This window comes from Ciconia boyciana, chromosome 1 (assembly GCF_034638445.1).
Source record: "Ciconia boyciana chromosome 1, ASM3463844v1, whole genome shotgun sequence".
Lineage (NCBI taxonomy): Eukaryota > Metazoa > Chordata > Aves > Ciconiiformes > Ciconiidae > Ciconia > Ciconia boyciana.
This window is the reverse complement of record NC_132934.1, coordinates 138,768,670-138,782,237: the sequence shown is the minus strand read 5'-3', so window position 1 is coordinate 138,782,237 and position 13,568 is coordinate 138,768,670. Positions and strand designations below refer to the sequence as shown.

Here is a 13,568-nt window from a genome sequence, read left to right as displayed (position 1 = left end):
CCTTTGCTCAACAGGTCACATTGAGCAGTTAATGGCCATGAGGCCGGGGCACCATGCTTGGCTGTTTTGAGAATACGGTACTAGGAACGGTCAATACAAGTGTTAAGGGCATAGAGAGTGGCAAATCATCAGTCAGCGTGAAGGAGTCTTGTGATGATCACCAGTTGGTAAACCGGGAAGATTGCATCGTTCATTACTGGGTACTATGGAAAATAAATTCCAGGGATTTTTCACAGCCCCCATGCTCCTTAGTTTGCGCAGTACATGCTGTCATGTCACATCATACGAGCACAGCGGATCTGACCAACCATTCAGACCAGTGGTGTGCTCAACTCCAGTGGAGTCATGATTGAAATGACCGTGAATCATTTCAAAAGCATCATGTCTGGAGTAGGATCTCCCTGTCTTCTCATTGCATGTATATTGGTACCAGGGCATAGAAAAGCTCTGAGATGCACTGTATCCTGCCTTCGTGCGTTGGCTAACTCACACCATGTTGGGAAGAGATGGAACAGATGATGCTTTGGACGCCCTGGAAAAGTCACTCCAAACAAATGTGAATTGAGGAACCTGCAAAAGGCCTTTAGGTTTCTGCTTTCTTCCCCCAGCTTCTTGCCAGGTTCACTTCTACCTTATGCTATAGCAGAGGAGTCATTGAAGAGAGGTATGTTTTGCTGCCTGCATACTGCTATGTTTCACATAGCAACCCCCCGCTACTCTCTTCAAGGAAAACAGCAGAAAGATGAAAGTGTGTAGGTGAATGTTCATCTGCTAGAAACATTTGAAGTGTTGAAGTAATTCAGTAACTGTGATCTGTTGAAAGTAACTTGAAACTTGTTGGAATTGCATTAAAAAGCATACTGCCTGCCTCAGTGCAATGTGTCCAATTAAAACAGAAAACAGGATGAGGAGAACGTAGCATGGAACTAGCATGTCTAGTAGCAGTAGGCCAGGGCCAAGACTTTTCCTTTGATGACCGTTCAAGCTAGTTGTTTCCCATCAGTATACTTTACAGCTTCTTTGAACCATGGGATGTTTTGGTCTGTGCTTGCCATGTCAAATATATTTCAGATCCGATCAGTCAGTCAACATAATACCTAGAATGTCAGTTCACTGATAGAGCTCTTCTAGCTGTGGCTTTTACATTTGCACATGCTGTAACAGTGCTATAAAGCTGAGAGGTTGTCAGCATTTCTATTGTAAGGGTAATTTATCACTCTTCTATAAAACTTAGCTCCAAGCCGCAGTGTATCATACAGCTGGTCCGAATCACACGATGAGTTTACTCACTGTGAGACCTGCAGAAAAAAACATGATCTTAAATATGATAATAATACTACCTTTTGGTTCTTTAAAAAATAGCAAAAAGTGAGTAAATGTTAACAGAAGAGGCCTGCCGTCCATGCAATACCTGCTCTGCTTGTTGGCATGTCCCAGCCCGTCGGGCAGCTCACTGTGGTGGCACCCTGGCTTCTGTAGGTTGCTTGCACTAATCTCTTCTTTGCTTTCTTTACATAGGAGGCTTCAGTGATTACTTACTTAAAAATTACCTGGCTTCCTGCAGGCCTCACCGGCTAATCTTTGGACTCGCTCTTTTGATCCTTACCTTTTGCTGCTCTCATGCAACACCTCAGATGTTTGTAGGGCAGCATCTCTGTCTTTCTGGCTTCAGAATATTGTGCACCAAGCATGGCTAGCTGGGACATCTGGGACCGAACATCAGGTTGACCTGGCGCAAGGTTTCTGGAAGATCTCTAGTGTGTCTATCAAGAGGCACAATTGCCAGTCTAGCACTGTGACATCTCTCGATTTGTGAATTGATCCCTGCCAGGACCTTGTTCTATCTACAGGACCGCAGTAGTCTGACATGGGTCTAAATCCAGGGAAATCTGCTAACTAGACCCCAGGGAGGAACTCTTTTGAGTTCAGGAGTTACGTAGTTCAGTCAGATTTCTTTGTTTCCTCATTCAGCTTTTAGCAAGAACCCGTTTACAATTATTAAAGCAGAGTGTTTGCAAAAATGTTCAGTTGTAGGTACGCTAAGCTATTCAGTAAAAGTGAGTGCTCACTGTGAAGAGCTGAAGAAGGCTCTCTACTGAATTGCAGGGAATAAAATGGCAGATGTAATTCAAAGTCAACAGAGGCAAAGCAATGGGGAAAATGTCCCTAAGAGACCACAGAATGATGGGCTCCAAACTGGCCGCTGCCTCTCATGGATCATCGCCTGGAGTCATAGCAGACTGCTCAGTGAAAATGTTGGATGTCTGCCCTAGGAAAAACTGGTGGAATGCCAGGAATTATTAGGAAAAGAAGAGGGGACTAAGCAGGAAACGTTTGCCCTTACACAAATTATGTTGCATCAGCATCTGGAAAAGTAGTGGCAATGACAGCAAGGACGTCTAAGACGTAGAACAACTAAGGGACAAAATACATGTGAAGCAGTTACTCAGCAAGATTCAACACCTTTCAGTGCATATAAGCTCTGTCAGAGTATCCAAATCTCTTAGATGCTCACGTGTTAGGAGTAGCTATGTGTTGCATTTGTTACTAATTCTACATGTAGTGGTATTGCAATGTTTTCTTTTGAATTGATAGTGTCGGACTCATTTGATGAGATGTGGATGTCTACCTCTGACATCTCTTTGTAATCAGTGAACAGAAACTACCACTTCTGGGGAAACAATCTGTCCAATTCTAATGTAGATGTCTAAAACACATCAGATAAATTGCATCTGAATGGAGTTTACCTCCTCTCATCAGCTATGAAAGGAGTCTAGATTTTAGTGTCCAGAGTCTAGCGCAGATTTCTCATGCCAGATGAAACAACTCGCACCACAAATGACAATTGCCATCATCAGAGTGGATTGCTGCAGTATATCTGGCTACAATTCATGTTTGCATGAGATTAATTGGCCCTTAACCTATGTGTATTAAATTAAAATATCTGTAACTCAGTTATTTGTGTGAGGCTCCAGTTCTGCTGGCAGAACTGGAAGCACCTCTGCAAGCATCTCTAACAGGCCAAGTTAGCTTATCCTGAAATAAACTTTGGAGATGGTTTCAGATGCCAAAGTAAGGTGAGATAAATAAATGCAAAATAAAGAGAAAGAAAGTGATACTTATGGTGCTTAGTGCTAGGACATAAAATGGGAACTTTATAGTACTCAGTCCAAAGGTGCTGTAGCCAGGTTTTATTTACTAGAATTGGGATTTGCATAATCTGATAGCACATCCCTGCTTTCAAAAGCGTTGTACCTGAAGTGAACTTTAAGGCTGATAATCATCCAGCTAGCTGCAATTTCCAGGTATTGGTACACTACCTAGAGTTCAAAGTTTGTTTGTTTTCTTAGTCTTCCATAGCCCTGTGGTCTCTAGCACATTTTTCTCTCCCTGGACATGTTGTGTAGCACGTATTTTTGGGGTAGATTCAGGCTGAGATTGTAATTATCCTACATACTTGTGGTCTGGCCTGGTATTATCCATCACAATACTGTCATGTGCTGGGCATTGACAACATACTTAAAAAGCTATTTTTTTATGTCATATAACTAGCATGCTGGGTAGTTTTCTTGTAGCATTAAGGAAAACTTGACAACGCTTTCAGCACAAGAGTTCCCAGAAGTTTTTTTTATATAGCAGGGAGGGCTGCCTCGTGCAGGCAAGAAGTCTGAACTGCATGTTCTTTACAAGTCCTTCTTCGCTGTATGGGAAGAATAAATTGAAGTAAATCACAGAATGATCTGCAGAATATCACAGTTACAAATAATAGCACGGTCTAATCCTTTCACCTCATTTCAGCTTCCCATTCCAGTCCTCGGTCATGGTTTACAAGACACTGAACTCAAGGTCCACTTGCAACTTCAGCTCCCTGGTGCCAGCCACAGCATCCCACCTGCAGACTCTCATTTCCCTTAGCAAATGTAGGAGCGTGCTCTCATCTGTTTGGCTAAGTATTGCTATTCTCAGTTGTCAGTCCTCTTAATTGCTGCTTTTTAAATCGCCTCAATCCTGTGGCAGCTTATTTGTGCTCAGCAGCACCGTGTGGGACACCTGCTCTGCATTTGGTTTCCTTCCCCGGGGCTGTGACTCCCTTGCTTGATCCTCTTTCAGACAAACATGCCACGGTGCTTGGAGATTACTTGATTTCCGCACTTAAAAGGGCTTCTATAGAATTATAATGGTGACCTGCTGGTTGCCTGTAAGATAATGCTTTTCTCAGCTGCTTGTGCTGAGCACATTGTCTGTGTCGTCCAAGAAGTCCTACCCGATGGAGTGCAAAGAGCAGACACTGACAAAGCTGAGTATTCACCCTTGTTACATCCCTAAAGTCACCACCAGGGAAAAAAATTAAATGGAGAGGATTCGAGTAAACCAGCTGAAAATGGAGAGAGGGGGAAAAAAGGCAGTAAATAAAGAGGGGCGAGCAGAGCAGCAGAGTGTATGGACAGTTGATTAAAAGCTTATCTGCCATGTTTTTGCCTGTTCCAATTACAGAATTGGGAAATTTCCTCACAGATTGAAAGAACCAAATTCTTTACTCGTGAAATCCCCGTTTCTGCACCTGATGGAGGAAAGTGGATAGCAGTTGTTAGTACTGTGCTAGCCTCACCAGTGACCTGCAGAAGTTAGCTTGTATCTGTCAAGGAGCTACAGGCACTGCAGTGGCAGTTCTATAAAAACGCTATGTGTTTTTTTGTGTTTTTTTTTTTTCTTGTGCAGTAACACTAACCTAAGTCTCTGTTAGCCGTTTTCTTAAGCTTACCATTTCAGATTACAAACCCTAGGTACTCTCTGGAAGACCCTGTTTCCCAGGCACCTATTTTAGGATGGATGGGATTAATCACTCTTTAGAGCAACACTTTGCTAAGTGATGTAAAAGCACACGGCTGCCTCCTCCAGCTGCCCTGGCCCAGGACCCTCCTGCCTGGCTGCTGGAGCACAGCCCGCGGACCCGGGGTCTCTGCCCACGCTGGGGGACACGGCTGGCACCTTCCCATGCGCAGGTTCAACCACTAGCAAAGCTGAGCGTGCATCCCAGAGACACACACACAATTAGTAGCCCTTCAGTTAGTGTGAGTGGTGAGGTTTGTTTCTTGTCGTTATCTCCATGTTTGCTTTGTCAGGTCTGTGCCTCTGTGTATTTTGTTTCTGTTTTCCCCCTTTGTCCCATAGTTTCCCAATTGACAAGGTCCCTGATCAGACAACCTCGCTGGAATAGACACTCTCACACTCCCACACTCCCACATGCCCTCACCAGTGAGCGTGACTGACCAGGTTTGGTTCCCATCACCGCCTCCCTTATCATTTGCATCAGGTTTGTGTCCCTGTATGTTCTTGTTCATGGCTTCCTCCTTTTCTTAGTATCCCTTGCCGCATTGAAAAAGGTCCTTGACCAGATACCTTAAAAGGAGCAGGTGCTCTCCTGCCACACACCCTTACACACATCTTTCTCTGTCTCTAGAGGCAGCCTAGGTGGCTTTAGACACTAACCTTTCGGATGGCTGAAGTTAAGTTGGATGAATCCAACCCCGTGTGCCTAAACTACTTCACTTAATAGATTCTCATGCTACTCAAGGCTCCTCTCATTGGGAATGATGTCAGCCATTTCTGGAGCTTGTCATATTAGTGACTACTTTGGGACCTGACCTTTAAAAGAGATAACAGTCATTTTTGCACCTAGCCAGATGTTGCTGAGCTCTCTGTGGGAAAGAGAGGTACGGTGATTATAAGTTAACTTCTTCATGCTTGGCTTATGTAGATTGCATGAACAAGGTATAGTTTCCAGGGCTTCAGAGCAATGAGCATGGTTGTTTCTCTGCTCTCATATCTGTAGTCTATAAACCCAGAGAGCATGTCCCCAGAAACTTCTGGGCTGAAAATGTCCACTCAGGCTGTGCGCTACACTGTAGTGTGTATGTTATTTCACAGCCTATTTTGATCTCCTTTTTAGCCATCAAATGCCGCTGGTAACTGCTTGTTATAGTTTGCGGATAGGTATCTTTTTATTTCCTCTTGTGCTCTAGCAGGACATGTGGTGACTGTTTCTCCCCCTGCTTTCTTAAAAGCAAATTTGGAGACTTTGTCTATGGGACAGAAGATAACCACCCAGGCTCTCCTAAGAATAGTTCTGCTCCCAGCACTTGAGAAGCAAACTTGAAGAAGATACTGCATTTCTAGACCTGATGCAGAGTAGACATATTATGACATTGAGCTTTGCGTTCTGAGCAGTGGAAGGAAAGTGGATCAATGCAGAGAGCTTTGAGCATGCAAAACCAAACAACACTGCAGTGTTACAACTAATGGTGCCATGTAAAATCAGTGGTTCATGATGAATGGTAAATTCTAGGGTATTATCATTTGTTTTGTGAGCTGGTGACCTTGGCTACTCGATGATCTCCCTGAAGGCAGGGAACTTCTTCCAACATGTGATCAGGATGTATCATTTCAGAAGTCATCTAGAAACATCCCAGGGTTTGGGGCTCTGTTTTCAGGAAAGCTGGTATTTCTGCACTTGGACACTGTGGTTTTTGTATGTGTTTTATAGGGTTTGCTAAACTGTTGAAGTAGTCTTCAGCAAAATACTTTTTCTAGTGGTAATGCCTAGGTTTCAGTAAGTGCCCACCAGGACTGCTGACTCATGCTGTCTTGACTTTGTGGTTTGTGGAGGTATTTTGGAAAACTTGATTCTGAAATGTCTGGCAAAGCTGCACGAATTTATTGACATACCTGTTTTTCCTCTACATACAGACCCTAATATGGTCAATGCAGGAGACATGAATGGTTCTGGCAACCTGATGGATTTTCTGGATGAGCCTTTCCCTGACGTTGGGACTTATGAAGATTTCCACACCATCGACTGGCTGCGGGAGAAATCACGCGACACTGACCGCCATAGAAAGGTAAAAGTGTCCAGCTTTGATGCATCGCGGTCCCTGGATTACAGCCATCCTGGTGGTGAGAAAAACAAGCAGTTTTCCAAAGTTATTGCTTCCTAGCTTGTTGTATGACTTGAGGAGGACTTCTAAAAATATGGATGTGGTATGTCTTGAGTTTTAAATATGAAAGGGCTGCCGGCAACTTAATCAGCAGAGCATGTCTAAAGAATAATTGAGACTAAGGGGAGTAGAGAGTAGAGAAATTGTATACACCTTCTAGGAGGTTAAATATATTTTGTTGTAAGCATTGGACACTAAAACTGTGTCAGCCTGAATCGGTAACATGTCTATATATATGTTTAATTTCAGATTACAAGCAAAAGTAAGGAATCCATATGGGAGTTCATCAAGAGTTTGCTGGATGCCTGGTCAGGGTGGGTTGTAATGCTTCTCATAGGACTACTGGCAGGTACGTGTGTGTTAGCGTTACAGTTATGCCCGAAACCATCTCACCCAAGTTTGCTGCAGTGCCATCTGCTTCTCTTTTTACTTCATTGTCTCTCCACTGATGTTTCAAGCTAAAAAGACAGCTATGCATTCATGCTGTTATAATCCTTAATAAAAATACCCACTTGCAAAGACTCCTGCTGAGTGCTGACCTAGAAAAAATGTTATTCATCAGTAGAGGGATTTTTCTATTGCTTTTGGAAATACACATCTGAACACTTTACACTCGATGGACTACTTTGACTTTCTAAATCTTTGATTCACAGAAATCAATTTTATTGCTAGGATTTTTTTTCCTTGTTTTCCCTTACTTTAATCCTGCAAGTAGATATGATGATGTGGGGAAAATGTTGGTTGTGGACACTCCAAGGGGAGCTTTATAAATTGCCATATCCACTGGGTTATCTTCTTTATACACATGTGAAGGGAAAATACAGTTTCAGACTCAGTTTCAGATCTGCTTCCAGGACAGACAGACATTACATATTTAACAGCCTGCTCAAACTCAGATGGCAAACTCATTAATTTCCCAAATTGCTCCTGTCTTCTGCTCAGTTTACCACATCTTCCAACTTGGAAAGCTGCACTTCTCTTACCAAGTTGAAGCAGCTGCTATTTTTTATGCTTTTTCAGTGATGTCAGGGTGCTCTTGTATCATGCATGCATGATGTAAAGTTTCACAATTTCCAAGTGGTGTGAATTTCCTGCTTACCAACTATCAAGTTAATATGTTTATTACAGTTGTTCAGGAGCCTCAGAAGTACTGGAGAAATTCTTGAGAAAACTTTGCCGACGTTACATTTTTGGCAAATTATGTCATTTTGTAGAGATACACTTCTTTCCACAAAAGCTTTGATGGGAGGGTGAGGTGGGAAGAGAGTCTGATAGACTGTGTACTACCAGAGCTGCCGAACCCTGCATGAAGGCCAGGGTTGGCCTCATCTGGGATGGAGAATTCTGCTTGCAAATAAAGTTAGAGCAAGCCTTTGAGGGCTCTAGTGACCTCCCACAAGCTGGTCAGTAATCCCCTCACTCATACAGAGAACATGGTATACACTCACACACTCCCATTTTAGTAAGAATATCCCAGAATGTTTGTTTCAGTTCCAGTTTGCAATGAAACCTCATGCTGAAATCCTCAAAGTTGTCGAAAGCCAGAGCTGATGACCTCTGGTAAGCTCTAATGCTGGTATGTCCGGCTTGGGAACGAAGGTCAAGGGTAAGCTGCAGCTGAGATGTCTTAGCTTTTGCAACCTTTCCCATGACAGGGGTGCAGAGCAACATGTTTTACCTCAAAGATTCAGATCAAATTATTCTGTTTTTAAACTGGGACAAGGACTTGTGAATCAGCTAGAGAACAAAAATTACCTGCGTGCTCGTGATCTGGGCTGAGCCCTGTAGACTTTTTCTGCCTGCCATTGAAAAGACACATGTGCTCTGTGCCTCCAGTGTTTCTGGGACAGAGAAAAGATGGAGAGTCACCATCTCGGCCTCAGTGGGGGGTCAACACCCCTTTGATGAGTAAGGTGGAGTTACTGATGAGTGGATGAGGTTTCTAAACCAGGTTTGGGGAGGGAGGAGGTGAGGTTGGTGGTGCAGTCAAGAGGCACTTCATGTCATTTCCCTCTCTACTTGAAATATTGCCTGCTCAGAGAAGCCAGCCTGCCACAAGGGCACCTGTGTGATCACACAGGGTTATTGTAGACCAGCCGGGCTCCTCCATGGTCCCTCTTCCCCTGCTGAATGGGCAGAGGCTACTGCTCCACAGGGAGCAGCCTGGCTCAGCCACAGGGACACTGGGTGAGCTCTTGGGCAGCTGAGTCCAGGCATTGCCAGGGGCAAGGAGAGAGGATGGCAAGGAGTGGGAAAGCAGCAGCAGTAGAATCCAGAGTGTGAGGGTCTTGCAGAGCTGCCCCCGCTGCCCCCTTGTTGCCAATGGAAGGCAGTGAGGTGGGACTCCTAGGGAGGGGGATGGCGGGGGCCTCCATGTGTTTCCAAAGGCACTTGGAAGAGTTACTCAGGCCCAGGAGTTCAAAGTGAGCTTAACTGATCTAGAAGCATAAATCCCACCAATACGGTCAACTGAATCTTTCAGGTTTTACAACGCTTCAAAGGCTGCACTTCCATAGCCAACGCAAGCTGACACGGCCAAAAGGAGTAGTCCCTGCCCTCCAGTGTCCCCACCATTGGGCCCTGTTGCCTTATGCATGTGCAGCTGCACAAGGCGGGTGAATCTGGGAACTGGCCTGGTGGTAAAAATGGGTTTTAGACAGATTAGTTTCCAGTTGATCAGCAGGATTGGTCACCACAGGGCCGCAAGCAATCAAAATATTGCTGATGGGAAGGAGCTGATGGAGGGAGGGAGGAGAGGACCATCCCATTTGGCAGGATGACTCATGTCATTTTTGGTGTGTCATCGAACCTTCGTTAGTCCCAGAAAAGCATAGGTGGAAAAGGGACCTCTGGAGGGGCTCTGCTCTGACCTGCTCACAGCAGGGCCAGCTTCAGCATTAGAGCTGTATGTTTTGAGTAACCTCAAAGCATATTAAGAGTGTAACAGCAACCGTTTGGGATCAGACCAAAGTTTCACGAGTGAGTGTGCACACGTAAATTAGCCTGAGCAGAGCCCCTTGCTGCTGCCACAGTCTGACACAGCCAGTTCCCAGGCTCTTTCAGAGCCATGTACCTGCAGGGCCTCAAACCCTCAGATACTACATGGAGAGAGAAGATGGTATGTGACAGTGTCAAGTTGCTGGAAAGGCACTAAGGAGTGTCAGGAAAGGAGGTCTTGGGATCCAGAGCCTGGTCATTTCTGGAAGGGGGAAGGAGCAGTAACGCCCACGAAGAGTGGTGTGGAGATCAGGTGAAAACTGCTCACATGATGCTCCAGAAAAAGATACTGAGCGCTACCTGGGCCTGTCTCAGTCAGAAACTTTGTGCACTTTCTGGAGAAATACAAAGCAATGTATGGGGAAATGAGCCTAAAATTTTAGGTGTGAGTGCCAAATGTTTAGGCACTCGTTTTTACAGAATTCTGAGTTTTTACTTTGCCCTTCCTGCCTGTGGACCAGTGGCCATCCCACAACCTAACCATTACTACTAGCCAACTGAAGGTACATGCTATTTATAGATCAGCAAGAAAGTCTGTGTTTTCTAAAGCTATGTGACAAAAAGTACTATCATACTAATGCTAAAATGCTCTGGTACTGGAGCTGGATGTGCAAAAATCCCCTTTGTATTTCAGTCCTATGCCATTTGGGTGATGCAGTTTTCTGGCACAGGTGCATCAGCAAAATATATTTTCAAAGCAAGTTTTAACATTCTCATTAGGGCATTGTAAAGCATTGTATTGGCCATCACCAACCAAAGGAAAAAGAGAGAGGTAAAAGGCTAATATCTAAAATGAAGTTCAGCATCTCCTGGCTTTGGAGTGCTTCATTATTTTTCATTCCAGGCGGGAGGTTACACAGAAGGGGGAACAAGTTCAGTTCCTTTGATGGAGAAGCAGGGAAATAAACTTATGCTGTATTGCAGAGGTGCAGTGACATGTCTAGATAGCCGCAGTAAGCACAAGAAATTAAAGGCTTGACTTTCTGACATGCTGAACACTCTGCAACTTCCATTAATTTCACCTAAGTTGCAAAGATTCAGAACTTGGAAAAATTCTAGCCTTGGTCACTTGGCTTGTGAAGCATTAACTATTGCACTATTATCCTGCAAGATTTTCTTCTCTGTAAAGCATGTAGCATTTTCCTCTTTATGTGGATCCCAAAGCATTTGGCAAAAGGGATTTTTTTTTTCTAGAGGCACATTTTCCTAGATGCACTGTGGTGCATGTGAGCTTGTTATATTAGAGAACTAACTGTTCCTCACTCTGTTCATCATTAACTTTATTGGGGAAAAACATTCAAAAGCCTGCTTTCCTTTGCACCTTCCGCTAGGTAGCATTAATACTCATTTGGCTGATTAAGTGTGATTTGAGCTTTGAAGATTGGGGTAACTGCAGAGGGTGAGAAAGGTCCATTACGAGATGCAAGAGGCACAGAATTTGGTGCTCATGGCCAAGGGCTGGGGATTCTTTGTACTATTTCCTAAATACAACTATGAATTTCATTTCAGAAGATTGGAGGAGAATTTAGAATTTACTGCAAAACTCAGTATGCTACGCATGCTGACGTTAGTAGCAACACAGTGATTTATCGTCATCTAAGAATATGGTTCATTGTTTCCATAGAAACTTGGGAAAATGGAAAAGAGTAAGCAAGAGAAAGCCAAGGTCTTCATGAAAGAAAATAGTTGGTACAGACATCTTTACTCCCTGCTGCAGCCTTTTTTGTGATCTTGTCTAGTGTATCTGTATAGTTCTTCAAATTATTCCCATACAACAAAAATTCTTCACTGCTACCTGAGTCACATCGCTTGTCTGTGTGGTGACAAATATCATTCCTAAGGGAGTGAGAAGATACATTTGTGTAAAGCTCTGTGAGCGCTTGTGGGGTTTTTCTGTTCTGTGGAGTAAAAAACACGTTACACATGCCTGAATTATTTGGAATTTTTTTTTCCTCTTTCACAGAAATGAAAAGCAGAAAACTTTGGTTCCAGGTCAAATAAACTGGGTCTTGAATCCACCTGTGTGCCCCAGCTGCTAGGGGAAAAGGGAGCAGCCCCCACTCCTGCTTCACATAATTGCATTCTTAGCAGGAGTCACAAAGCTAAAAGTTTTGGAAACATAAAACCAAACCATGTTGCATTTTTCAAAATATTTTTTCAGTGTTTTAGTCCTACTGAAGTGCACCGATGGATTCTGTTCAAATTCATTACCGGTTTCCTGAAATTGTATTAATGATTACCAGTAAAAATGTTGTTGACTTCTACTTTCCATTGTGTGCGAGAGGGGTTTGGAAAACACTAAATGACTTTTTTATCAGTTGGTGGTTTAGTGCTTTCTAGAAACTATGGACATGGGGACCGAACGCAGGTCTGCCTTTCTGTGTCCTGGCTGCTCCCAGCCTCCCTGTTCCTGCTGGTGTTGCATTCGTGAGGACACATCTGCTCTGAGGGTGCTGGTGCTGGGGCAGGTTATTATTGCTGATGAGCAAATGCCCTAGAAAAGCAGGATTTTCTTTTTTGTGTCTGGCCACATCAATTTTACTCTTGTCTGTGTCCGGTGGCCACCGGGTGTCACTGTAGCTCTGTGTAATTACTGGGGAAAAACTGCAATAAGGGTTAGCTTGGTACAGAGAGGATTTGAAGGATAATTTTATTCTGCGTGTTTGGATTGCTAATGAACGTACACATCGAGAGCCCGATTCTGTTAAGTTCATAAGTCAGAATTTGGCATCCATATCATTTCTGTACTGAAATCATCCTTCTAAAAGGTTGCTGTGTTGGGACCGATAAAGCTATAGGAAAACGTACATCTCCTCCTCCTCCCTTAACCCTGAAATACAATGTGGTTTGAGACCTGCAGCTTAGTATGTGTATAGAGACCCTGCATGAAGTCCTGCTTATCTCAGTCAAATGGGACACCTGCCTGGGACAGACTGCAGGATCAGGCCCTACCTCAGTTATGCCTTCCCTATTTGGCAATTCGTCAGTATGAAAATGATAATATTTAAAATAAAAGCTTTCCGAGAGAACATTGAAGGTCAGACAACATGTTGGTGTGGCCCTTTCTTTGCAAACTCACTGTTACCCCCAGTTGTTTGGTATATTCATGCTTACATTGCAGCTGCTTCCCCAAATCATGAGGTTTTGCTGTTGTTATAATTAGATATATTTTCCTTGTGACTTGATATTTTTTTAATGCCACGGTTTCTTTTTCTGCATTTTTCCAGGCACATTAGCCGGAGTGATAGATTTAGCTGTGGATTGGATGACAGACCTGAAAGAGGGTGTCTGCCTGTCTGCCTTCTGGTACAGCCACGAGCAGTGCTGCTGGACGTCTAATGAAACCACATTCGATGACAGGGACAAATGTCCCCAGTGGCAGAAATGGTCTGAACTTCTTGTAAGCCAGTCTGAGGTACGGGAGACCTGATTAGGTTGGGGTCACTGCAGGCCAAGGAATGCCCCTTTTTTCATACTTGCTGATCTTCCCTCCAGAGAGTTTCTCTGAAAGAGAAAGTAATGAAGTGAGAACGCTGCAAAAAAAGACATTTCCACAAGCAATATCTGCTTAACCTG

General features: G+C 43.8%; 1 protein-coding gene across 1 annotated transcript in view; it reads left to right on the top strand.

Moving 5' to 3' along the window:
- Positions 1 to 13,568, top strand: part of CLCN4 (chloride voltage-gated channel 4) — a 40,795-nt gene that overhangs the window by 5,575 nt on the left and 21,652 nt on the right. Inside the window, exons 2-4 of the mRNA XM_072852943.1 lie at positions 6,748 to 6,899; positions 7,245 to 7,344; positions 13,220 to 13,407. Coding sequence (XP_072709044.1) covers positions 6,756 to 6,899; positions 7,245 to 7,344; positions 13,220 to 13,407 — 432 coding nt within the window. The 5' untranslated portion in view covers positions 6,748 to 6,755. The remainder of the gene's footprint in view (positions 1 to 6,747; positions 6,900 to 7,244; positions 7,345 to 13,219; positions 13,408 to 13,568) is intronic.